The sequence below is a fragment of the Talaromyces rugulosus genome, chromosome I (assembly GCF_013368755.1).
Source record: "Talaromyces rugulosus chromosome I, complete sequence".
Classification (NCBI taxonomy): Eukaryota; Fungi; Ascomycota; class Eurotiomycetes; order Eurotiales; family Trichocomaceae; genus Talaromyces; species Talaromyces rugulosus.
The window spans coordinates 6,859,108-6,883,588 of NC_049561.1; the positions used below are offsets into that span (position 1 = coordinate 6,859,108).

General features: G+C 47.2%; 7 protein-coding genes across 7 annotated transcripts; 5 read left to right on the top strand and 2 right to left on the bottom strand.

Annotated features, from left to right (window-relative positions):
- Nucleotides 1-107: 107 nt before the first annotated feature.
- On the top strand, nt 108-5,038 carry TRUGW13939_02341 (uncharacterized protein; the record flags this gene model as incomplete). Its single annotated transcript, XM_035485535.1, has 2 exons — nt 108-171; nt 234-5,038. 2 exons carry the CDS (start codon nt 108-110, stop codon nt 5,036-5,038), a joined length of 4,869 nt encoding a protein of 1,622 aa, XP_035341428.1.
- A 1,086-nt stretch (nt 5,039-6,124) lies between these two features.
- Nucleotides 6,125-9,370, top strand: TRUGW13939_02342 (uncharacterized protein; the record flags this gene model as incomplete). Its single annotated transcript, XM_035485536.1, has 5 exons — nt 6,125-6,754; nt 6,844-7,328; nt 7,391-7,421; nt 7,549-8,031; nt 8,081-9,370. The coding sequence occupies 5 exons, from the start codon at nt 6,125-6,127 to the stop codon at nt 9,368-9,370; spliced, it is 2,919 nt and encodes a 972-aa protein (XP_035341429.1).
- A 1,002-nt stretch (nt 9,371-10,372) lies between these two features.
- On the top strand, nt 10,373-11,849 carry TRUGW13939_02343 (uncharacterized protein; the record flags this gene model as incomplete). Its single annotated transcript, XM_035485537.1, has 2 exons — nt 10,373-10,852; nt 10,914-11,849. 2 exons carry the CDS (start codon nt 10,373-10,375, stop codon nt 11,847-11,849), a joined length of 1,416 nt encoding a protein of 471 aa, XP_035341430.1.
- A 975-nt stretch (nt 11,850-12,824) lies between these two features.
- TRUGW13939_02344 (uncharacterized protein) lies at nt 12,825-14,579 on the top strand (the record flags this gene model as incomplete). The annotated part of the gene is made up of 1 exon (XM_035485538.1): nt 12,825-14,579. One exon carries the CDS (start codon nt 12,825-12,827, stop codon nt 14,577-14,579), a length of 1,755 nt encoding a protein of 584 aa, XP_035341431.1.
- Nucleotides 14,580-14,833: 254 nt separating this feature from the next.
- TRUGW13939_02345 (uncharacterized protein) lies at nt 14,834-18,406 on the bottom strand (the record flags this gene model as incomplete). The annotated part of the gene is made up of 9 exons (XM_035485539.1): nt 14,834-15,648; nt 15,715-15,735; nt 15,781-15,801; nt 15,855-16,269; nt 16,334-16,517; nt 16,697-17,434; nt 17,480-17,495; nt 17,554-17,944; nt 18,005-18,406. 9 exons carry the CDS (start codon nt 18,404-18,406, stop codon nt 14,834-14,836), a joined length of 3,003 nt encoding a protein of 1,000 aa, XP_035341432.1.
- A 2,453-nt stretch (nt 18,407-20,859) lies between these two features.
- On the top strand, nt 20,860-21,888 carry TRUGW13939_02346 (uncharacterized protein; the record flags this gene model as incomplete). Its single annotated transcript, XM_035485540.1, has 2 exons — nt 20,860-21,174; nt 21,232-21,888. 2 exons carry the CDS (start codon nt 20,860-20,862, stop codon nt 21,886-21,888), a joined length of 972 nt encoding a protein of 323 aa, XP_035341433.1.
- Nucleotides 21,889-22,068: 180 nt separating this feature from the next.
- Nucleotides 22,069-23,935, bottom strand: TRUGW13939_02347 (uncharacterized protein; the record flags this gene model as incomplete). The annotated part of the gene is made up of 3 exons (XM_035485541.1): nt 22,069-22,755; nt 22,813-23,627; nt 23,686-23,935. 3 exons carry the CDS (start codon nt 23,933-23,935, stop codon nt 22,069-22,071), a joined length of 1,752 nt encoding a protein of 583 aa, XP_035341434.1.
- Nucleotides 23,936-24,481: the final 546 nt, after the last annotated feature.

A 24,481-nucleotide genomic window follows, 5' to 3' on the forward strand; every position in this document is an offset into this window, starting at 1 on the left:
ACTTGTCGCGGTTTGCGCGGCTGCTTGGCCGTGGAGGCAGACTTGTGAGGTTTCAACGGGGCGCTCAATATTTAGGGGGACTGTGATATTTCAATTTACGGTTCATCATGCCTCCAGGCGGCGGTGGTAATATTAAGGTGGTGGTGAGAGTGAGACCTTTTAACAGTCGAGGTAAGTCGATTTCGCCCACCAAAACGCCGCCAGGCGCGACTAACCAGTTGTCAATCTTCCAGAAATCGACCGAGGCGCAAAATGTATCGTGCAGATGAAAGGGAACCAGACTGTCCTCAGCACACCTCCGGGTGCCGAAGAGAAGCTTCGCAAAGGTGGCGCTAAGGGTGCTGTGGACGGTCCCAAGATATTTGCCTTTGATAGGTCATATTGGTCATTCGACAAAAACTCCCAAAACTACGCCGGGCAGGACAATTTGTTCGATGATCTCGGAACACCGCTCCTTGAAAACGCATTCGAAGGCTACAACAATTGTATTTTTGCGTATGGCCAGACAGGTTCCGGAAAGTCCTATTCTATGATGGGCTACGGCAAGGAGCATGGTATCATACCGAATATTTGTCAGGACATGTTCAACCGGATCGGTACAATACAGCAGGACAAGCATCTGACCTGTACCGTGGAAGTCTCTTACTTGGAAATTTACAACGAGCGCGTTCGCGACTTGCTCAACCCCGCAAATAAGGGCCACCTCAAAGTTCGAGAACATCCTTCAACCGGTCCTTATGTGGAGGATCTCTCCAAGCTGGTTGTACGCTCATTCCCAGAAATTGAAAATTTAATGGACGAAGGAAACAAGGCTAGGACGGTAGCCGCAACAAACATGAACGAAACCTCAAGTCGATCGCACGCAGTCTTCACACTCACCCTAACGCAAAAGCGCCACGATGCGGAAACGAGTATGGACACGGAAAAGGTTGCCAAAATTAGTCTGGTCGATTTGGCAGGTTCTGAAAGAGCAACATCTACAGGAGCCACAGGCGCTCGGCTCAAAGAAGGAGCGGAAATCAATCGCTCTCTTTCGACGCTGGGTCGTGTCATTGCATCCTTGGCCGACCTTTCATCCGGAAAAGGAAAAAAGGGATCAATGGTTCCTTACCGTGATTCAATTCTTACTTGGCTTCTGAAAGACTCGCTAGGTGGTAACTCGATGACGGCAATGATAGCAGCAATTTCGCCTGCAGACATTAACTTTGAGGAAACTCTCGGTACACTCAGATACGCTGACTCGGCCAAGCGCATCAAGAATCATGCAGTGGTCAATGAGGATCCAAATGCTCGTATGATACGAGAATTGAAAGAAGAACTGGCCCAATTGAGGAGCAAACTTGGTGGTGGTGCAGGCGCAGCCGCCGGAGGCGCTACGATGGAAGAGACGTATCCTCCTGATACACCCTTGGAGAAACAGATGGTGTCTATTGCACAGCCCGATGGTTCAATCAAGAAGGTTAGCAAAGCTGAAATTGTCGAGCAACTTGATCAGAGTGAGAAGCTATACAAGGATCTCAACCAAACTTGGGAGGAGAAATTAGCAAAAACAGAAGAAATTCAAAAAGAGCGCGAGGCTGCTCTGGAAGAACTAGGAATCAGTATCGAAAAGGGGTTTGTCGGTCTCAGCACGCCCAAGAAGATGCCTCACTTGGTCAATCTTAGCGACGATCCCCTGTTGACAGAATGTCTCGTGTATAATATCAAACCAGGCCAAACCAGAGTTGGAAACGTCGACCTGGATCACACCGCGGAGATACGTCTCAACGGCTCAAAAATCCAACAACAGCATTGTATTTTTGAGAATGTTGACAATGTAGTCACCCTGATTCCCAGCGAAGGGGCAGCGATTATGGTTAACGGTACGCGGGTTGAGAAACCAACGCGCCTGCGAAGTGCTTGTCGGATCATTCTTGGCGACTTTCATATTTTCAGATTCAATCATCCAGAAGAGGCTCGTGCAGAAAGAGTAGAACAAAGCCTTTTGCGCCATTCCATCACCACAAGCCAATTGGGCTCACCAGCTCCCAACAGGACACATGATCGCACTATGAGCAAGGCTGGTTCGGAAATTGACGACTCAAGCAGAGCCGATTCGCCCGTCCCTCACCGAAGCGGGAGAGACTCGGATTGGTTCTATGCCCGCAGAGAAGCCGCCAGTGCGATCCTTGGCCCTGATCAGAAGATCTCTGACCTCAACGATGACGAGTTAAACACACTTTTCGATGATATCCAGAAAGCCCGCGCTGTTCGTCGGGGATTGCTGGAGAATGAGGAGGATTCGGATTCACTTAGCTCGTTTCCCGTTCGAGATAAATACATGTCTAATGGAACTATTGATAATTTTTCTCTTGACACTGCAATCACCATGCCTGGTACCCCTGGGCATGCTGATGGAGAAGAGGGCGATTCGACACTGCAGGCAGCACGAGATGATATGCAGCGTCAATTAGACAAACAGAAAGGCGAGTTTCAAGAAAAACTCAAGGCAGATGCATCTCATGCAGATGGTGAAGAACTTCGCCAACAGAAGACTCACATGGAAGAAGCTTTACACACTGCCAAGGCACAATTCGAGCAACAGCTTAAGAAACAGAAAGAGCAGTATGAAACGCATATCAAAGAGATGGGTCACCCCATCCCAAAGATCGATGAGAATGGCTTTTCTCAACTTGAGCCGCAGGAAATTGAGGTCGCCAAGTCTGTTGTTAGTCACTGGTCCAAACGGAATTACGTGCGCATGGCCGAATCCATTCTACAGCACGCTTCGTTGCTGAAGGAAGCTCAAGTAATGAGCCAAATTATGGACAAAAATGTGGTCTTTCAGTTTGCTATCATTGACCATGGCCATAGTATGGTATCCTCCTATGATTTGGTCCTTAACGGTATCTCTGGAGAGGACGACGATGCATTAGATGAATCAAAGAAGCCTTGTGTCGGAGTTCGGGTCATCGATTTCAAGCATTCTGTGGTTAATATCTGGTCCGTTGAAAAGCTTCAAAAACGAGTGCAGTCTATGCGTCAAATTCATCAATACATTGACCGCCCAGACTATATTCAACATTTTAGGCTCGAGAACCCCTTTTCGGAAACATGTCCGACACAATATTCGTTGGTTGGCGATGCAGACGTCCCTTTGACTGCAGTTTTCGAGACTCGAGTTCAAGACTTTTCTCTCGAGGTGCTATCCCCTTACACTCAAAGCGTGATTGGTATTATACGACTATCGCTTGAGCCGTCATCCGCCCAAGCACCTTCTTCTACGCTCAAATTTAACGTTGTGATGCGAGATATGGCTGGGTTTGCTGAGCGTGAAGGTACTGAGGTGCACGCACAGCTCTTTGTACCCGGGGTGTCTGAAGAAGGTGGTGCAACGACAACCCAAATGATCAGTGGCTTTGATGAGACTCCTGTTCGATTTGAGAGTGTTCATAGCATGAGCCTACCGTTATCGAGCCCGCGGACTGCGTCATTGAAAGTGTGCATATATGCCAAGGTCACATCTATGCATCTTGACAAGCTACTCAGTTGGGATGACATGCGTGACTCTTCTGAGAAACCACCACCTTCGAAAAGGAAAGCACCACGTATCGCTGAAACTGAATTCTACGCTGAAGAGCGGCATGACGTTTTTGCGCGTATCGAAATTCTCGAACTTGCTGAAAGTGGTGATTATCTCCCGGTGGAAGTTATACAAAGCAATAGCATGGATGCGGGCACGTACCAGCTACATCAAGGCCTACAACGCCGAGTTGCTATTCACTTGACACACAGCTCTACGGAAAATTTCCCATGGGAAGACGTCAACAATTTACGGGTTGGGTCAGTTCGCTTACTCGATCCGTGGGGCAAGATACCTGACCAAGACTTCAAAACACCGGATGTCCCCCTTCGGCTAATACAAGAGCCCATGATCAAAGACAATGCTGATGGGACATCCAATATAACTATCATTGGACAATGGGACTCGAGTCTTCATGGCTCGCTGTTGCTGGATCGTACCACCTCTGATAAATACCGGGTTCAGGTTTCCCTACGCTGGGACTTGGTGTCGTCCCGTGTACACGATCCTATTACTTTTGAACTTGGGCAAACTCTAGTGATCCTCGGACGCACCTATGTTCGTCAACAGTCACTCCTCAAGCAACTTTGGAGCCAAACACGAGTGGTGCATTCCACTGTTGGTATATTCTCAGTCGCCATCCGCCCAGTATCAGCAAAACGCGCTGCGGACCTTTGGAGGATGAACACTCAAAACGATTATGTGAAAGGCGAGGAATTATTGACTAGCTGGTCTCCTCGCAAAGTATCACTCGTTCGAGATTTTATAGCATCACGCAGGAGACGACAACGCGCCGCTGAATTGGAGGCTGCTAGGGGCGCCCTGGGAGCCGACAACCTGTTACCATCGCCCTGGAAAGGGAGTGGCCGGTCAACGCCAATGCGCAATCAGGAACTATCTGAGCGACAAAACAAGCTCGTCCAAAAATACATCAGTCTCTGGTCTACGCGGAAAGACCCTACAGAGGCCATTCTTGTCAAGACGAATACAGACCAACCGATGAATGGGACTGCCCCAAGCAAAGCCTCGTCTACATTGGACTCTGACAGCGGTTCGGAACACGGCTCATCGCCACGCTATGTGGCGAGCGTACAAACCCTAACAAAGAATGCCACCGTTGCAAAGTCAAGCTATCTCATAATGCCAGATGACAGCAGTACGCAATGGACACGGCGGTTTGTTGAGCTTCGTGGATCCTACCTGCATATTTACTCTGTTCCTGACGGGGACGAGATAAACATGATCAATTTGCGCCACGCACGAGTAGACCATGACCCGGACATTGCAAGGCTCTTTGACGGGCCTGGGGCAGGACCAGACGGGCCCTCCTCTCGTGGACGTCCAAATATCTTTGCAGTGTACGGGCCACAAAACACATTTCTTTTTGCAGCGCGAACCGAGGCGCAAAAGGTTGAGTGGATTTTGAAGATTGACCAGAGCTATTTCAGCAATAACGCTCCTAACAATGGTCGCTAATTTGGTGGATTTCTTTTTTCTCTTTATGACCTGCTTGTTTGTTTTCTTGAAACGATTGTCCCGCTTTTGCACTCCTGATCACGAAATATATGAGATACCCTTGTGTCACGGCCGGCCATTTCCCGCCAGATCTAGATAGTTTATTCAATCTTCTTTTTCTTCCTTGTTCCATGTTTCTATGAGATACCCCTGGATAAAGATTTTCACTAGTTAAATAAATAACACCGAAACATTACACAAACAAACAAGTCTACAATTGAAACACGTTTTTTTGGGGTTATTTACATTGGGTCGTGAAGATATAAAAGCCTGATAACTTGCATCGTCTGTATCTGACTTCAAACATGGATTAACATTGAAACCCACGTCGCTACCAGCTTGATATTAATCTCTGTGCGCTGGACGGCTCCATTCATCAAAATGCTTCTTCTCGACCTACCAGTTGAGCTGATCCTTAACATTGCGGACCAGATAGACAAAGAGAGTGACATTCTAGGGCTTTTAAAATGTTGTGCACACCTGCGCGATATTCTAATACCTTATCTGTATAGAAGGAATGCCGTCTCAGGTGGTGGATCGGCACTTCCTTGGTGCTCGGAGCACGGGTATGAACAAAACGTGGAGCGAATGCTCCGGCTAAATGTAGACCCTGAGACTCCACATCATCCAGCGGCACGCTTATGACTTACCTGACAGGAGTATTCCCAAGATCGACTCGCCTTTTTACCGGGGGCTTGCAACACTCCTTTGTACCTAGCTGTGGAACGAGGTCATGAAGGCATCGTGAAATTGCTTCTCGGGTACAAGGTTGATTTGAAAATTCCGTTATTAGTCGCTGTAAGTGAGGGATGCTACAATCCTCTATGTGTTAAGCAAAAGTTATTTCAACGTGTCCCAGAGAGCTATGAGAGAATTGTCCAGCTTCTCCTTGAACACGGTGCCAATCCTAATTCGAGAACGGAGACTAGAAATGTTACAGCCTTGACATTTGCCATACGGTGTAAAAACTTGGGTATTGTAAGTCTCCTGCTGGAGTATGGTGCCATATTGGGCTATCCAAGGGACATGAAGCGACGGACGACTCATATGTTGGAATTCCTTCACGTTATCGACGAGTCTGTGCAAAAGGGTGACCTATCAATCGCAAAGTCTCTCCTTGAGCTCCTGGCGAGGTATGGAGCGGATCTGAACACGACGTATTTTTATGGGGATAGCCCACTACACTTTGCTTGTAAGGTGGATCACACAGGAAGCTTGGTACGACAGATGATTCGACAGGGCGCCGACGTCAATTCCCAGACGATTGGGACGATGTCAACTCCACTGCATTGTTGTACAGAAGCAGCAGCAATCGCAATTCTTGAAAACGGCGCCAGGCTCGATATTGCCGACAGATATGGAAACACTCCTCTGCATTGCGCAACCCGTATAGAACTCCTGCGGCTATATCTAGATGCAGGCGCTGATCCCAATTGGAAAAACCATAAAGGAGAGAGTGTTTTGGTGCACACAGTAGGTACGGCCACACCCCAGGTTATGAGCCTGCTCCTTGAGCGAGGGGCTGACATAAACTCGACGGCCGTTGGCAAAGAGACAGCTTTACATAGAGCAATTTGGTGGGGGAACACATCCGCCGTGAGGTGGTTGATTGACCATGGAGCTAATCCAAATGCGAAGCTCGATACCGGGCCAACACCACTGGAATACGTGATGCAGGTGCATAATGAATCGTCTCACCTTCTACGAGAAATAATCTTAGGGAAATCTCGCAGTTACTTTTAAGCTGTATACCTGATCCGGCCTAGCATCCGTCCTCGGGACCGAGAAGCCCCGTCGAGCCCGTCTCGGGACCGTCACCCCGAGCATCCGTCACTTGCTCACCACCTCCGGTCCAACATTTCTCTTCTGTTTTGTGTGTTTTCTTGCATTATACACGCAACACCGCCATGACGCTGACCCGGGGCCACTCCTGCGTCTTGTGCCAGCAACGCAAGATACGCTGCGATCGACAGAAGCCATGTGCCAACTGCGTCAAAGCACAGGTCGAGTGCAGAGTAGTCCCCTCGCAGGCTCCGCGGAGGAGAGCAAGAAGACCGCAGGAACTCTACTTGATCCAGCGCCTGAAGAAGTATGAAGCGTACATGTCGCAACATGGCCTCGACCCCCAGTCCATTGCAGATAGCGAGGATGATATGGAGGTTGCTGGCCTCGAGAATGAGCTTGGCCAATTGAAGGCGTCTCTAGAGGAGAACGCGCCGGGCATGGCTCCTCATAAGGAAGACAAGAAAAAGTCAGTTGGTTTGCCTTGTCATTGGTATCCGTACTCTTGGCTTACATATTATCAATATCTAGGATGTCGAAATGGTTTGCATATTATAAAGAAGTTAGTCGTGTCCTTGTTTCCGTTAACATGATCCACTCTCTCCCCCGTTGTCTATGCATTTACATCACCAAATCAAAGTCATTGCAATTCCTATTTAAATCCTACGTAATCTAACAGTGCTATTCAGTATCGTATTACTCATGACATGCTACATGATTTAATTGAAGATGAATATGACCGGCCCACTATGCATCACGCCTTCGATGTCATGTTCGAAAACAACGATAGCTTCCCATTCTCTGTCGGGGGGTCGTCGGCTCCATTGGCAGGCTCACATCCCTCTGCCATCCACATATTTCAATTATGGCAAACATATATAAATAACGTCAATCCTCTCCTGAAAATAAACCACGTGCCTACACTTCAAGCACGGATTGTCGAAGCAGGTGCCGATACTGCAAATGTGCCCAAACCATTCGAGGCTCTCATGTTTGCCATATATTTTATATCCGTGCATTCCATGTCAGACGAGGAGGCTGAGAGCACCTTGGGAGACAACAAAAAGGCACTCCTGGCTAGATATCACCAAGCTACCCAACAAGCGCTGATAAATGCAGGGTTTATGAAATCAAATGAGCTGGTGGTGCTTCAAGCTTATTTGTTGTATCTTGTAAGTTTTCCTTTCCTTTTTAATGCAGTCAATCTAACACTCCATATAGATCACTATATCGCAGTCTGTTGATCCCCGGTCTCTGTTCTGCTTGATTGGAATGGCCGTGCGGATAGCAATACGTCTTGGTCTGCACAAAGACGGGGAATTGTTTGGTTTGGCGCCATTCGAGTCAGAGCTGCGGAAAAGGCTTTGGTGGCAGATTGTCAGTCTGGATCAGCGTATCGCCGGAATTACAGGCACCACAATTACTGCTCTCTCGTCTATCGAGGCAGAATGTCGGGTTCCTCTGAACGTGAACGATACCAGCCTCTATTCTCATGCTAAGCAACCACCGGCGCCCGAGGTTGGCGCGACGGAGATGATATTTTGTCTCACCCGGATTGACTTTGCTCTGGCATCCAACTCCAATGATAGGAAAATGCCTCCTGTGACTACAAATAAAACCGCGGGAATGTCTCCCGGAACACCTCTATCATCAACCTCGAAAACTAACATCCCCAGCGCAATCCAAGGCTCTCCAAAGAACATTGAAAGTTATTGTGCGCATATAGAACATGTCTATCTTCGACATTGTGACTCCAACATACCTCTTCAATTCTTTACTCTTATGACCGCGCGCATTTCACTGTGTAATCTTCATATTGCTGATTTCCTGCGTCGAGGTGTCCCGTCGACGAGCCTTGATGACCAGGAGCGCGAGAAGCTCTTCATTGCTGCTATCCAGATGTTGGAATATGACAACATAACGTATACAACTTACACCGTCCGCAACTTTCTTTGGTACACGCATTTACACATTCCGGTCCTGGGCTATGCTTTTCTGGTCAGCGAACTACAGCATCGAAAAACAGGCGAACTCTGTGAGCGTGCATGGAAGGCCATCTGTACCAACCACGAAAATAGAAGCCTAGTCAAGAGACACAAGAGCCCAATGCATATTGCGTTTAGCGTCAAGCTAATAAAAGCATGGGACGCTCACTGCAAAGCAGAACGCCAACTAGGGAGAGTTGTACAGCCGCCGCCGCTGCTCAAGCAGCTTCGTGAACGCTATTCCCACCTGGTACCTCCGCAGCGAACGGAAAGTACTTCCGCGACAGACAATGGAGGAGTCTTTACTGAGCCCAGCTTTAGCGCAGGAACTGGTGAACAGACAGCTGGGACTGGGTCCCTTTACGATGGCAGCACGATGTTCTCTCAGGGTCTCGGGGGTATGGATATGGCGTACGAAACCGAATACGAGCAGATGGACTGGACGCAGCTGGTGCAGTTTGGGGCATTTGAAAATTTTGGCGGTGATCCTGGATCAATGTTTTCCAGTGGGTTTCACAACTACTGATGGGGCATTTTTTTTTAGAGTGGCGGAATAATGTACCGTTTACTCTCCTATACAACTAGGTTTAGCCAAGGTTCCTCCATCGCAAGAACACCGTCAGGACAACCATGACCCGGACATGCCCACCGGGGCACTTTATTAAACCTTGTATAACCCTATGTAGTATTCTGTGCTGTCCAGATGCATTTGGATAGTAGTATCATGAGCTTTGATTACTATTGGTGGTACATGTACAACAAATGAAATGAGTCACATGCTTACATATGTGACTGTAATAATATTCAGGGTGTACTAGACAATGTCACAATAGTCATACCAAAATGGATAATATTCCTGTTTTCAGAAAATAATATTCGTGAAAACTGCCTATAGTAATCGTCATCCTGTATAGAAAATTTCATAGTGGGTAAAAAAGGTCGTTACATTACGGTGGATGTATGACGCCATAACCCCCCCCCCCGAATGCCGGCTCCTGATTGGCCTGATAACGCTGGTAACCCGCTGTGATTGGCAGATTGCGTGATTGGGCCCCGCTTGGCAACGACGTAACCGCGTAACAACCGCTCAACCGTTCCGCCAGCGACCGGAGATCCTCTTCAATAACAATCCTCAGCAAGATGAAAAGCGGAACCGATCGCCCAAGCTTGTAACTGTCAAGTGCCAAGTCTCCATACGATTCCGCTTATCTACCACTCACTCCCTAGACATGCTGTCTTTTTCCTCGTTTTGTGGATAGAAAAACGCTTGGGGCGCGTGTTGACAAAATTGCACACGCAAAACACATGCCACACACCCGACTCCGAGATTCCTGTGACATATCATTTCCGCGACTCTTTTCTCAGACACCTCTGTTACATCGTGACTTCTTGAGACGCCGAGGAATGCTACCGTTTGGCATGCTATAGCCATGACACATTCCTGAACTAGACGTCTAGCGAACCTTGGAATAATCTCCGACCGCACGTGGCTCGCCACGAGATTCAAAACAAAGGATATTATACAGGGATGGCACAACCGATCAAGCCTGCGTGGACCTCTTCTTCGCGCTTTCCTACCATCATTCGCTTTCGATCGCTGGTCATCTTCGTCTCTACGCTCATCCTGATTTCGTCGGCCGCCTTCTTCGCCCTCGAGTTCAAAAACAAGAACATCCAGCTACAGCTGCAGTTGCAGCAGCTATTTCGAAACAACCATTTCTTCGAGAAGCCGTGCTATGCGCCGTCGCACTCCGCTACCGAGTTGCTGCAGGACGGGACCTGGCAACATGAAATAACAGACAAGTGGCAGTTTGTGGCCGATCATGATGGGGACAACTATGCCTTGAACGCAGAACAGTGCCTGGCTGCCTTTCCGAAACTGTTCATTGAAATCGACAAGAGCGTGAAGCAGCGAAAGGAGACCAAAAACCCGATTACATTTAACGAGATCAACTCTCGCAAGACCCTGGGCCAGGGAATAGGCAGGGCGATGATTTACAAAGGAGAGGTTTGTTTGTTCTGTTTCTTCTTCTATTGAATAGAAAGGGGAATGCTGACTACGAGAGCAGTTGTATATTATAGATTATGGCGACATGACATACACGGCCACACGGGCCAAATCGACACTAAACTCCCTCCACCGCGCCCTCGTCGCCATGCCAGACCGCGAATCCTTGCCGTCAATCGAATTCCACTTCTCCGCCGATGACTTCATCTGGGACAACCTCAAACTCGAGGGCGGCCCCGTGTGGTCGTACTCGAAACGGGACACCGCCGACATCGAGGAAGGCGCAGTCGACGATACGAATATATGGCTCATGCCGGATTTTGGGTACTGGGCATGGCCCGAGGTCAGCATTTCGCCGTATCGACAGGTGCGGCGTCAAATTGCTGCTGTCGATGCCGAATTCGACAATTTCCAGGCGAAAAAGAAACAGCTTGTCTGGAGAGGCTCACTCAATACGGGGCGAGAACAGCGCGAACGATTAATTGAGGCCACCAAGAATAAATACTGGGCCTCGGTGCGAGCGGTCGACTGGGGCGATCAACAGAGCGTTGCAGACAATATGCTCCCCATTGAAGACCACTGTCGATACATGTTCGTCGCTCATACTGAGGGGCGGTCCTTCTCCGGGCGTGGAAAATACCTTCTCAACTGCCACTCAGTCTTTATCGCTCACACCCTCATTTGGCACGAGGCCCATCACGCTGCGTTGATCGCATCCGGCCCGGACGCCAACTACGTCGAGGTGAAGCGCGACTTTTCCGATCTCGAACAGAAGCTAGAATACCTGCTCGACAACCCGGAAGTAGCGGAGCGCATTGCGAACAACTCAGTCAGGACCTTCCGCGACAGATATCTGACTCCGGCTGCCGAGGCATGTTACTGGCGATACTTGGTCCGGAAGTGGGCTGAGGTTTGCGACTTTGAGCCTCGTCTGTATGACGGCAAAACAAACAAGTTGCGCGGACAGCCTTACGAAGAGTGGCTTTTGACCATGTAGTAATCATTATGTGTACAACGGTGTATAGACTTTTGGGGAGGTTTTTTTAAATATAATACTCGGCCGGCGCATTGGGTTTAGAGGATATGGTGTTTGGCGCTACATATGGCCATTGGGATAGGCTATTACATACATACGTGTGTATACACTCATACGTATATGAATGGACTGATGAATTAATTATGCTTCAATGAATCTCCAACAGCTAGAGACGGACATGCCGAGGAGCTGAAGAAGGGTACAAGGAGCAAAAAAAAAAATTTCTTCCCGGCACAACTTATCGCAAACGGTGAGGCTGATTTCTGCCTGTCCACGTCATTCATGTCGACTGAGGCTGAGGCTGAATTTGCACTGTCAATAAGCCACTTGAATCACTTTGAGCCATTTGTGGCTGTGCATTTTTTACGTAGTATTGCTGTGATCGACATGTGAACCCTGAAAAATCCTTTAAACATGCAGCTAAAAATCCTCTACAGCGCCCCGCAGCCAATAAACATACGGTGGTGCTAGGCAGACACTGCCTTTCAGCTACCAACAGAATGCACACAGTCTAGACGCTCAATTGATTCCTTTTAGCTTGGCCCATATATCTAAGTAGAAATAAGCAGCCAATAATAGGGCGGTGAATGCTGCGGTGACTCACGATAACAAATGATTATTATTACTAGCCCTAAAGACACAGCTTGGTCCAACCAGCCTTTCCGAAAGGATTCCCCGACGTGGATATCTCAGCGACAATTGTGGCACTAATAGTGCGCATGTATCAGGCAGCAATGGGGATATACGCTCGTTCCTCGTTTGAGGCTTTTCGCATATAAACCTCTGGATGTCCGTTTTCTTTTTCTTTTTTCTCCATCACACCACACACACCAGCTTTCGACATAAGGAACAGAGCAGAGACCTGGTTCACGGTCTCGGCTTATGATTTATTATTGCTCTTTAATTCCCTTGCTTCTTTCTTTCAGCGTTGTCAAGATGTCGTGTGCGATGCCAGCCGCCCAGAATGCCTCAACTGAGGCTCTAGGGCACCTCACTGGAATCCCAATGGTGGACTCCTATCTCTCCGGCTTTTCTTTCATTTCACTTCTCTTTACGCAATATCTACACATGGACATCAGCGCATACATATCGCTCCTTTTCGTCCTCGCCACAGTCGTCGCTACCGTCCGACTGCGCGTGGAAACCGTGATTGAAAAGTTCCGGGGTTACTTCACCTCCACTATCGAAGTGCGCATGGACGACGAAGTGTTCAGCTATCTCATGTTTTGGGTGTCGCGCCAGCGGTTTTCGCAAAAGTCAACGCGCGTTGTCGCAAGCACCAAGACCAACGCGGGCTATTACTACTACTCAGATGATGAAGAAGGATCCGACCAGGAAGACGACGAGGACGAGGGAGAACTCCTCGACGGAACAAACGACTTTGACTCGTACTGGGAAAAACGCGTTGGCAAGGACAAACTGAAGCCCCTCCGAATCACCCCCGCAGCGGGTTCTCACGAGTTTCGGTTTAGAGGCTATCGCATCACTTTCAAGCGGGAGCTCGACGAGAAGCGCCTTAGTTGGGGCACGGCCCGTGAGACATTGTACATTAGCTGCTTCGGCCGGAATCCCAATGTGCTGAAGGACCTCTTGCTGGAGGCGCAGAAGATGTATGTGGATCGTGATGGGGATCGCACCATCATCTATCGTGGAAATCGAAACTCGGATGCATGCTTTGACTGGACACGGTGTATGGCGCGGCCACCTCGGCCCTTGTCCACCGTTGTGCTCGATGAGGCCCAGAAGAAAGATTTCATTGCAGATATCAAAGAATATCTCCATCCTTACACTCGGAGATGGTACTCCAACCGGGGAATTCCCTACCGTCGGGGCTACATGCTTCACGGTCCTCCGGGAACGGGGAAATCAAGTCTCTGTTTCGCTGCTGCCGGCGCAATGCATCTGAAAATCTATCTGGTCAGTCTCAACTCCAAGACTCTGACGGAAGATGCCTTGGCATCGCTTTTCCAAAGTCTGCCTCGACGATGCATCGTTCTGTTGGAGGATGTGGATGCAGCCGGAGTAGCAAACAAGCGAGAATCTACAACCACCAACTCAAACTCCGATAACTCTAGCAGCACTACCTCATCGGATAACTCCAAGGACAGCTCTGAAAATAAACCGCAGAACTCTGACGAAGAGAAAAAGTCCGATGATGAAACCCCCGCTCACCAGGGCGTCTCCCTCTCCGCACTTCTAAACATCATCGATGGTGTAGCCTCGAGCGAAGGCCGCATTCTGGTTATGACTACTAACCATATCGAAAAGCTCGACTCTGCTCTCCTCCGTCCTGGTCGCGTCGACATGACTATCGCATTCGGCTACTCTGATCGGGAGACTATCCGAAACCTCTTCCTTGCTATTTACGCCCCGCTGGAATGCGAGAGTAATAATAAGAAAGCCATAAACCCACCTTCCCCCAAGGAGAAAGGACATACATCTAAATCAGCATCTATATCCTCAAACCTCTCCAAAGCCTTTTCTATCACGGGATTTTCCAAGGACGAAGTCTACGAAATGGCCGAGGAGTTTGCCAACCGTGTCCCCGGCAGCGAGTTCACGCCTGCCGAGATTCAGGGATTTTTGCTGTTGCACAAAAAGAGTCCACAGGACGCAATTGATGAGGCTGAGATGTGGGTGAGCCAGACTAGAGAGAAGAAGAAGACTGCTTTGACGTCTGCTGGGGTATAACGAAGATTCGAGTTGCATGTACAGGGAGTTTTGTTCAAGTGTTTTCATAATAATGCATATAAATTACAAAGGTATATACTGGTTTGTTTAGAAAAGCAAATGCACGCACGGCCATAGTGTCCTATCTATCCAGATGTCGTCAAACCCTAATTCCAAAAGAGGAAATTTCCGGATCGAGTAACTACATGAGGAGCAAGCGACTTTCAATGTTAGATCCACTATTTGAAGTAACAATATATACCTACTCAGAAGTTCTAAGCAAAGCGCTGGTGAATCGTACGCTGTATGATGGACTCTACTACTGCGTCACCGTTTTCTCCTTCGCGCGAGCCGATTCCGTTGGAAATCACAAGTATCTTCAACCGACACCGGGCAGCGCGAATCATCTCCTCGCGGCCGTCCCTCAAGGCTCCACGTTGGTCATAATCGACAAAATTGCGGCATAGGTCTGCTCTGTCGACAACAATGCACACGGACTCGCTTTCCTTGAAAAAACGCACCACCCGCCGCGCAATATCGTATAGTGCGTCTGTTTTGTCGTTATGCCCGTGTCTATAATTTTCTTCTGACGGCACTTTTTGTTGGTAGTAATGCATCTCCATCTTGAATGCATCGCGCTCCGCCTCGTCTCGTAGGATTCCCTTTTCACTATGGATTAACTGAAGCAAAAGACTGGCAAGAATCTTGTACACTGTAGCTCCTTCGTTCGGGGCAATGTAGTACGCGAAATGAACGGAGTCAGCCTTTCGACACTTATCAATCGTACAAAGTGCCACCGGGGACAGCCAGCATTGGGGAGAGAGAGAGCCCTCATCATTATGCCCTGATAACACCAGCAGACAGGACAGCTCCGAAGTAGCCCATTGTTGGTAGACGCCACTGTTTATGAATCGATCTAGGTTCGCACCGCTCATCCGTTCCAAGACGCCTGCAAAACTTTGTTGGTCCATGATAAGGGCTACACGGTAATCTTCCAGCTGTTGGTCAAGCAATTCTTGGCTGAAGCCTTCGAGCTGAAATGTCGTTCGGAAGCGATCGATTACCTCTTCACTGAAACGATCCTGCAGTTCTGAAATACAGATTTTGTTTTTGGTGATCAGTCGACCTGAAAAAAATGGATGTTCGTCACACGTACCTAGGAGTTTCCTGTCCAACTCTAAGGCCAGTCAGCTATAGCAATTTCAATCCTCGTTACACATACCTAGGATCTTTCTGTCCAACTCTAAGACCGGTCAGCTATAGCAATTGCAACCCTCGCATCCATGGTAAATGTACCTTCATTACTTCTTTTAATCCTATCAACATTTTTCGCTACTAGTTCCTCTCCCAGTCGCCTTATCCCGACAATAGAGCTTTGGACCCGGGTAGAACTTTCTCCAATACTTGTGTTTCCAGGTACCAAAGCTTTGCGCCAGCGTCCTAGAGAAGCATTAGAGGTCTTGAAAGAAGTGATCAGCACCCAAAATGTGGGGTACTTACGAGCACCATGCCCCTTGTAATATTTCACCGCCGATATGCAAAATTCAATAAACGTTTGATAGGCATGTATGATCTTTGACTGCATCTCACTGTCCAATGCATGGTTCTCATCGTATATACTTTTGTATAAGTCGATAGCCGGAAGCCTATCTCGAATTCCTTCAATGGTGGACGCGAGTTTTCTTTCAATGCCATCTTTCTTTCGCGCAACCTTTATTTATCCTTGTTAAGCTTGAAATAGGTTTTGGAAAGACTAGAAAGGTATAAATACTTACCACGAAGAGAAGGGAAATGGTTGCAATAGCAAGCCCTCCATAACCAGGAGCACAGTCTTTAACAGCATCGATCAGCGGAGAGAAAGCATCCATAAAGGCCAAAGCAAGGCTGGCTGAAGCCTGATAGTGCCGCACAAAGAGGCCGTTTGGTCGTTTTTGTCTCCGTACAAGCGCGAAAAGGGTCCTGGGACGTCTAACAGAGGATCCTTTTTGTCTTCATAAGCGCTAAACTTTCTCGAGTCCTTGGTAAAATTGTAACCATACCAGACATTCCAAAGAAACTAGGAAAGCTGTTCTAATTTATCACGCAGTATTTTTAGGTCACGTTGATGTTCCTGGAATATGTGTATTCCCTCCTCATACTCCTCATGCGAAACCCAGCCGTCCTTGCCTGCAATTCTAGTTTGTAAAGTTTCAAATTCGCGAAAGACGTTTGCCCATTCTTGTGCTCGCTGTCGCTTTTCGTTGATCTCATCTTCAGTGAATGAGAATGGACATGGTATATCCAGACCATTCTTCAGAGCAATCTTGTCCCATTGCCCATATACCTGGATGAGCAGCTCTTCTAACGGAACAGGGCCATAAGAGGCAGACTGTCCAATAACATGAAAGATGAAAGACGTAGGGTCGCTATGATTCCTTGTCGCATCCATGGCTGTAAAAAGTGTAGGGTTAAATTTTCTTGATGCTATTTCGTAGAATTTCTTCAATCGTAGTCTGCGAAGGGCGTCTCTAGAAATTGCTTGTTCTGTCGACGATAATGCGTCAAACCCTTCAGGAAGTGAAGGCTGGACTGCGCCCCATGGGTACGGGTCATCGCAATCAACAATCGAAGGGAATCTGGCCTGTAAGAAACGTGGAGAGGCAAATACTGCCTGCCAGTCGATAATACTCGATATTTTTGTTGGATCTGTATCGTTGATAAATATATTGTCCAGATGGAGGTCGTGGTGCATTAGAGTTGGTCGGGCAATATCTGTTGTAGGCACGATATAAGGTAGAATGGTCACGAATTGCTCGAGAAGTAGCACATGATTTTTGGCTCTTGCTCGTCTGGTCGAGATTCTGCCAGAAATGCCGCTTGGCTTCTCAGCCTCTGGGCTTTGAATTCGAAACATTTCTCATCTTGCCACTGCAGAAAGATACTCCTGCGCTGTTCGCCCTATAAAATATCAGTACACAGTTATACAGCTGCGAGAGATGGATTTGTATAGACATACATGGGCCTTGATCGATCTTCTTGCCGCGGGTATTTTCAATGAAGAACGACCGTTCTGTCGTCGGGCCGATAACAAAGTTCGACCCAGTTTCCTGCTTTGAGGTTGGAAGTTGGTCTATATTTACAGCGCCAAGTCCGTCCGGATATGTAGTCTTGTAGTATATACTCCCATGAGCAAGAAAGTCTATGCCTAAAAGTCGCTTTTCAATTGCTACCAGGTCCTTTACCAGAGCGAAGCGTTGTTTCTCGGACATTGTGGGCCATACTTCACTCAACTGACGACCTTGTGCTTTCTCCATGATAATGTATTGGGTGCCAATCGAGCTTATTTGCGATTCTTGTGAGCTCCAGGCTAAAATCTTTGGGACTGGTACATCAAGGACGTTGCGGAGCTGAAATAAGTTCCAAGTTAGCACTCTCACGCATCAATAAAGACATGGAGATTCGCGTACAAAATCAAGCGTTGCAACCTCGCTAGAGACAATGTAGCTAGATTGGCCAGCGTTTGGGTTCGGGATCCTTGCCAGAACTTCTCTTCTGTCTTGCATTTTCAGCGAGAACACCTTGTTATATTGACCCTCCGGCAATTTAGACATTTCCACGCAGGGAGTTCCAAATTCTCGATAAGTATATTCCTTAAGAGCTTTGACATTGAATTCTCTGTATCGCCTTCGCAATTGGAATTGTTCATCGTATAACCACCGGCCAGATGTATAATTGTAAAGGTCGCTGCTTGAATCGCGTGACTCGTAGTTGCCTACTGAACTGGCGAAGCCTCGATTGTATTGTTGGCACCGGGTTGTGCGTAATCTACTCTGTGTTATTGTTGACCTACCAACAGGATTAGCAAGCATTTTCATGGTTGCTACCAATATAATGAAGATAAGTTCTTAGCGTGTCAGATGTCAGCATTGGTTACATATATGGGTACGTCATTATGTAAGCACCAGTCGATAGCAGTAGCAAATGTGATTTTTCATGACATTTCAATGTTGGGAACCATTTCTAGCCATAGGGCTGGATGATAAATTGCGGTTTGGAAATGTTAAAGGTGTCTTTTAGCACGTTAATTTACTTGATTTAATAAAAGACACTTCAATGTTTCATATATATTATAACATTGAAGGTTCTATTGGTCAATTGAATGCTAAATATATAAGTCTCAAGTGCTACATGTACACGTAAGCTTTGAACATTAATTGGCGTATAGTAATTAGTCGAGTAAGCTAGTCTATTCAAAGCCTTACACATTACATTTACTCAGCTGTTGATACGTCTGGTAACATGAATTCTGGATTCCAATGTCACTCCAGTCTGGCATAACTGCATTTGAAAAATTTATAGACAAGCCTGGTAAAAATTAATCGCTAAAATTTGAATCAAATGAGATCTACTCGAAAAATGTCTTTCAGATTTTACGTATGTAGATCCCCCCCGCCTTGTTTCAACATCAGTTGACTCCCAGGGACGTAGTGGACACCTTGGGCCCCTAGTGTTGACTGGTCTCTTAATGCCTAGAATTTCCAAGTATCAAACTCTGAGCCTTCTACCAGCAATCTGTGAGTCGACAACTTCTTCGCTTGGTGGTGACTGAATGCATTAACCTCTGTCCGCAGCCATCAATATCTACATTAAAGATGCCCCACATTTCCATTTCGGGAAATTCACAGCCTTTACTGAACTCAGACGAACCAACAAACGACATCACAACGATATTCATATTGAGAGTTGCATTGCATCTGTGAGAGAGTACATCAAACTAGATACCACAGTATCATAACAAAGACCCTAGATATTGCGATCAACAAAAAGGGGAAGCATTCGTGTTCAATGCTGGATGTTCGTGGTCCGGTGGGGCCCATGCCGCGAACGGTTCCAGGGAACGAGGCTCGGTGGCTTGCGCTTATATGCACCACGCAACAGATTGTAGGATAAATGCTGTATGGTTTTTAAATTATACGGTTGATAGATATTTATGGTTATGGAGAAAAATCGCAATGTTTTAATAGATCTAGTGGGTTGACGAGGTCGACGTGTGGCTAATTTAAAAGTTGCCACCCTCCTTGCGTCAGCTTTGTTTACCATAGCCTATTTCGTGTTTGCATGCGCTTTCCATTAATTACTCTCTCAGCGTTCAACATATAAGTAGCTGAGTGCGTTATGAAACCTCAGGTCCTAGAATCCTCAATGCCCTGAACATTAAAGGTGACTTTGACCTTGCCCTAAACAGTATTGATGTTTCTACATCTTAACAGGTGAAACTCAATTAAGCAGTGTGCATTCTCCACCGCAACTGGAAAAGATCTTCTAAACCAAAGAGCTCGCCGTCTGCATCAAGTAATCATTATATTCCACTACCAGGTAAAAGAAAAGAAAGAATACAGAAAACCGGTTTGTCGTCCCAAGAGAAGAATAAAACCAGGTCTTCCTACGTAGATATCAATAATCCACACAAAAAACCTCCTTGCTGCAACGGCGTGGGATACCTTATACTATGACTTGACGTCCCCACGAAGTGGAGACAGGCACAGCTTAATTAAAATCAAGTAGGGTCAACTGGATGCTTTCGGGTAAGATAACTACATGCATCTTGACCAGGTGCCAAATGATCTTTTCCAAACGTTCTCCTTTGACACATCTGTTAAGTCTTGGCTTCTGCGGCATGAGTAGGCTCCTCGGTCCACGGCTGATCTAGAAGGGGATACTCCATATCCATTAGAGTCGCATATCCCCTGGCCCACTCTTGTACTCCTGCATAACGCTAGATAGTCCTTTCTAATATTTTACGTAGCAACCGCACATCCATGTATTCGATGTTCGCAATAGGATGGCTAAAAGACCACTACTTTATGGATCAAATACTACCTTGGGCACTTGCCCAACTCGCTGGAGAGATGATCACTTTCCATAGACGTCTTGTAGCTTGCATGCTTGCGTGTGCATATGGACATGTCAGCCTAATCCGGAAACCCGGGATGACTCCTCACTAACCCTACGTCTCAACGCAAGGATGTTTCCAGACAGCCCTCACGCAGGAACACCCGCCGGAGCTGTGATTCTGGGCCCTTCCCGGTGTAACCGACTCCGTGTGCGAACATCTTTTACATATAGACATCTACTTACGTAGAGATCATCATTTTAAAAGAAAACCATTTTCTCTCGTGCTGATCATTCATTCCACATCGTGGCAGCTTTTACTTTTTGCCTTTGTGCTCTACCTCACTCATTCGTTCTCTGTTTCTTAAGTTTATTTGCCGCTAAAAACTTTAATTGATTCGCCGATACTTAATATTTCTTTCCTTATAGAATGCTTTCGCTCTCTCGTTTCGCAGTCCTCGGACTCAGCCTCATTCCAGCTGTCTTCTCTTCGCCTCTATATCGGCCAAGCAAACGAGGCGGCACCATCGCACTCGCTCTAAACACAGATTTTCCCGATCCGGCCTTTGTTCAGCACACGGACGGATCGTGGTATGCTTTCGGCACCAATAGCAATGGAAAGCGCATTCAAGTCGCTCATTCAACCGACTTCGAGTCTTGGACTCTGCTCCAAGACGAAGCCCTTCCCACACTGTCCGGCTGGGAGACGGAAGTGAACCACTGGGCTCCGGATGTGATTAGGCGGGTATGCTATGTTTCTTCCACCTTTATCTTCCTAGACACCAAACTGACAGATATCTAGTCGGATGGCAAATACGTCATGTATTATTCCGCTGAATACCAGGGAGGCAACGGTCACCACTGCATCGGAATCGCTCTTGGCGGCGACAACCCCGTCGGTCCCTACATTCCAGTCTCAAACAGCCCATTTGCATGCCCTCTCGACCAAGGCGGTGCGATTGATGCGGCCGGATTCGAAGACGAAGACGGTTCTCGCTACGTTGTCTACAAGGTGGACGGAAATGGAGGTGACTGTGTTAATGGGGGTACTCCCGGCACTTCAACCCCAATAATGCTCCAGCCCGTGCAAGAGGATGGAATTACATCCGTGGGAAATCCAACGAAGATTCTCGACCGCGATGAATCGGAAGGCCCTCTTGTCGAAGCGCCATATCTGACCAAGACAAGTGATGGCAAGTACGTTCTGTTCTATTCAAGCCACTGCTTCAACGATCCGAACTATGATGTGCGCTATGCCACCGCATCTAGCATCACTGGACCGTATACCAAAGCTGGGTTTTCGCTGGTATATACCGATGATAAGTTATACGGTCCTGGTGGCGCGACTGTCGATGCCGAGGGGAGAATGCTGTTCCACGGCTGGTGCAATAATAACTCTATGAGGTGTATGTATGCCGCCAACCTCGATCTCGGTGACGAACGGATTGCTCTTGCGTAGCAAAATACTCTCTTTTATTTCATTTTGTTTGCGTTTTCGTGATTTTATTCAGTATATATGCCTTCACATATAGGTGTCGTATAATTTGACTATAGACTTTGCTGAACTGTTTCTTGGCCGAATAAAGGCTTTTGAGAATTTTTTAATATCAAGGAACATGTTGGCAGACCTAATCCCAACTTAGGTATCTAAACCCCAAACTCCCAAAGGGTCTGGAGTTCCTGAATTGACTCTTGCTTTTTGCACCTTCTTCACCCTTTTCACGAGCGTCCCAACGCAAATAGGTCCAATTAACGTGCAGACTGAAATGGCCCAGACGACAACTAGATATATTTCAGAAGATGAAGACGACGTAGACGAGTCTGATTCCTGCGCCGAGAAAATTCCTTGGCTTTCAGCAAGCGATGCAATGAGATAGCCGACTTCGCCCCGAGCAATCATCGCCAACCCGAGGATGGCCGGTGGATAGAGTGATTTCGGTTTCGGAGGAAGTGAAGAATTATTTTCATGTTGAGATGTAACTAAGTTTGTATCTCGCTTTGTGGGCGAAGTCGACGTGTGCGAGCTTTCTCCTTGGTTATTTGCTGTGGAATTACTAGCTGGTTGGCATTTGAGCTCCAATTGAGGTTGTTTTCCCTTTGCTTTGCGCTTTTCTTTCTCTTTCCGAAAAAGTTTTGTTTGGCGTGGAAATACCGCAAATTTCTTGAGTATGGAGGCAGGTTTGGATATCAAGACCGGTGAGAATCGCACCAGCCAAATGCCGGTGACCATCTTTCCGAAGGCCATCAAAATAGCGTAAACAATTCCACGCCAAACGATACTTCCTTTAAACATTTTGGTGATTGGGATTGCGAAACCAATCGATGCCTATGAGAAGTCAGCAGGTAATTCAACAATCATCAACTGTAGTAGGTGGTGACCTACAAAAAACAACGGAATAAGTATTCGGTGGACGGGTTCTTTGAAGTATTTTTCGTAGATTATCTCTCCAGTTGGGATTTGAGAAACCGAGGCCCTTTGGTTGGGAGGCAATTCCAGCGAAGGGCTTTGTCCATTGCTGTTTTCTAGAGACTCTGTTTGATGAGAGGCTTGCTCTTGCGATGTAGCAGACGCCAACCGAGTCTTCAAGCTGTCTGCAATGGATGCATCAAACCAGGAAATAATCGTCCCGGCAAGATATGCGGCAAAAAGGCTTGACGTTCCAGCATAAGTGGCAGCAGCAATAATGCCAACCAAAACACAGGTGTGGACGACAAACGCGAATTGTTCCGTGCGTGTAAAGCTCGGCAACCTACACCTAGCTTCAAACATTTTTCTGAGCAAGGGGCCAAGACAGAATGAACACAACAGAAAGACAAATAGAGCAAACCCAATGGACACAAATAGAGGACGAATTACTGTCACGACGCTGAAAGACGAAGAGGAAGAGCCGCTACCGCCAAGATTCGATATAATCTGTACCATGACCAGACCAACAACATCATCCAGCATTGCAGCAGCGGTCGTCACTGTACCAAGTCGTGTTGTAATTAGCTGCGTAGTTGATAATATGGTGAACGTCGTTCCGAGGCTTGTCGCAGACAGAGCAGCGCCAGCAGCAAAGGCCTGGAGGGGGGTCGCCGAAACCAAGTCTCTGAGTACAAATGATAGCCCTATGGGGACACTAATACCGGTGAGAGCAACAGATAGAGAAATATGAATATTTGCTCTCAGTGATTTTATCGATGTTGATAGGCCGCCTATAATAACCGTCAGTCAAGAACTCGTGGTAGGATGGGATTTCGAATGACTAATCACCTTCATACACCAGCATAATCAAGCCAAGATAACCCAGCTGCTGGATGACAGTTTCCGTCTCCCGGTCAAGCCATTGCGCTCCAGGCGTGCCCCAGAGAATGCCGATGAACAATTGACCGATCAACCCACAGTACAGAAACTTATCAAGAAAGCTGTTGAGTAAGTTCAAAGCAAGGAGCAAGCCGGCTAGATTCAAGATTATTGCAATGCTAGGCTCTTCATATGCCAGGGCTGCCTGAGAGTCCGCCATTCTCCTAGTTTGGCTGTTGGGTGAAGCTTGAAATACTCGATAGAAAAAAAGGGAACTAATTCCGCTATGTTAACAGGAATAGTAGTCGACAATGGATAGTGGGGTATTGACTTGTAGCGAACTCCATGAATATTTTTTTATAAGGAGTAAATCGGGCAGACAGACAATATGTAGACTAGTATAAATGGCTTGAAGGTGTTTCAAACCGAGTTCCGTTTGAACAAGGTCAACGGAACGCAGTGTGGAGTAGGGAAATGGTGGCCGCGGATTGGAGGAGATGCCTCAGTGACGTATGTGCTACTCTAAGTAACCAGATAGCACTTTATATGTGGGCTAGAGTAGTATCTAAAGTAAGGAAAATGAATCTAGATATTTTACTGAGTAAAAACAAAGCTGTTACCCTGGAGCTCTTGGAACGCTACATAGGGTTGATGGGATCCCTGTCGAGTCATGTGTTTGGCCCCCACTTAAAATCAGCGACGAGACCTAGAGGACAGACAACATTGAAGCACATCTGATATATTACATACAACATGAAAGAAGCCG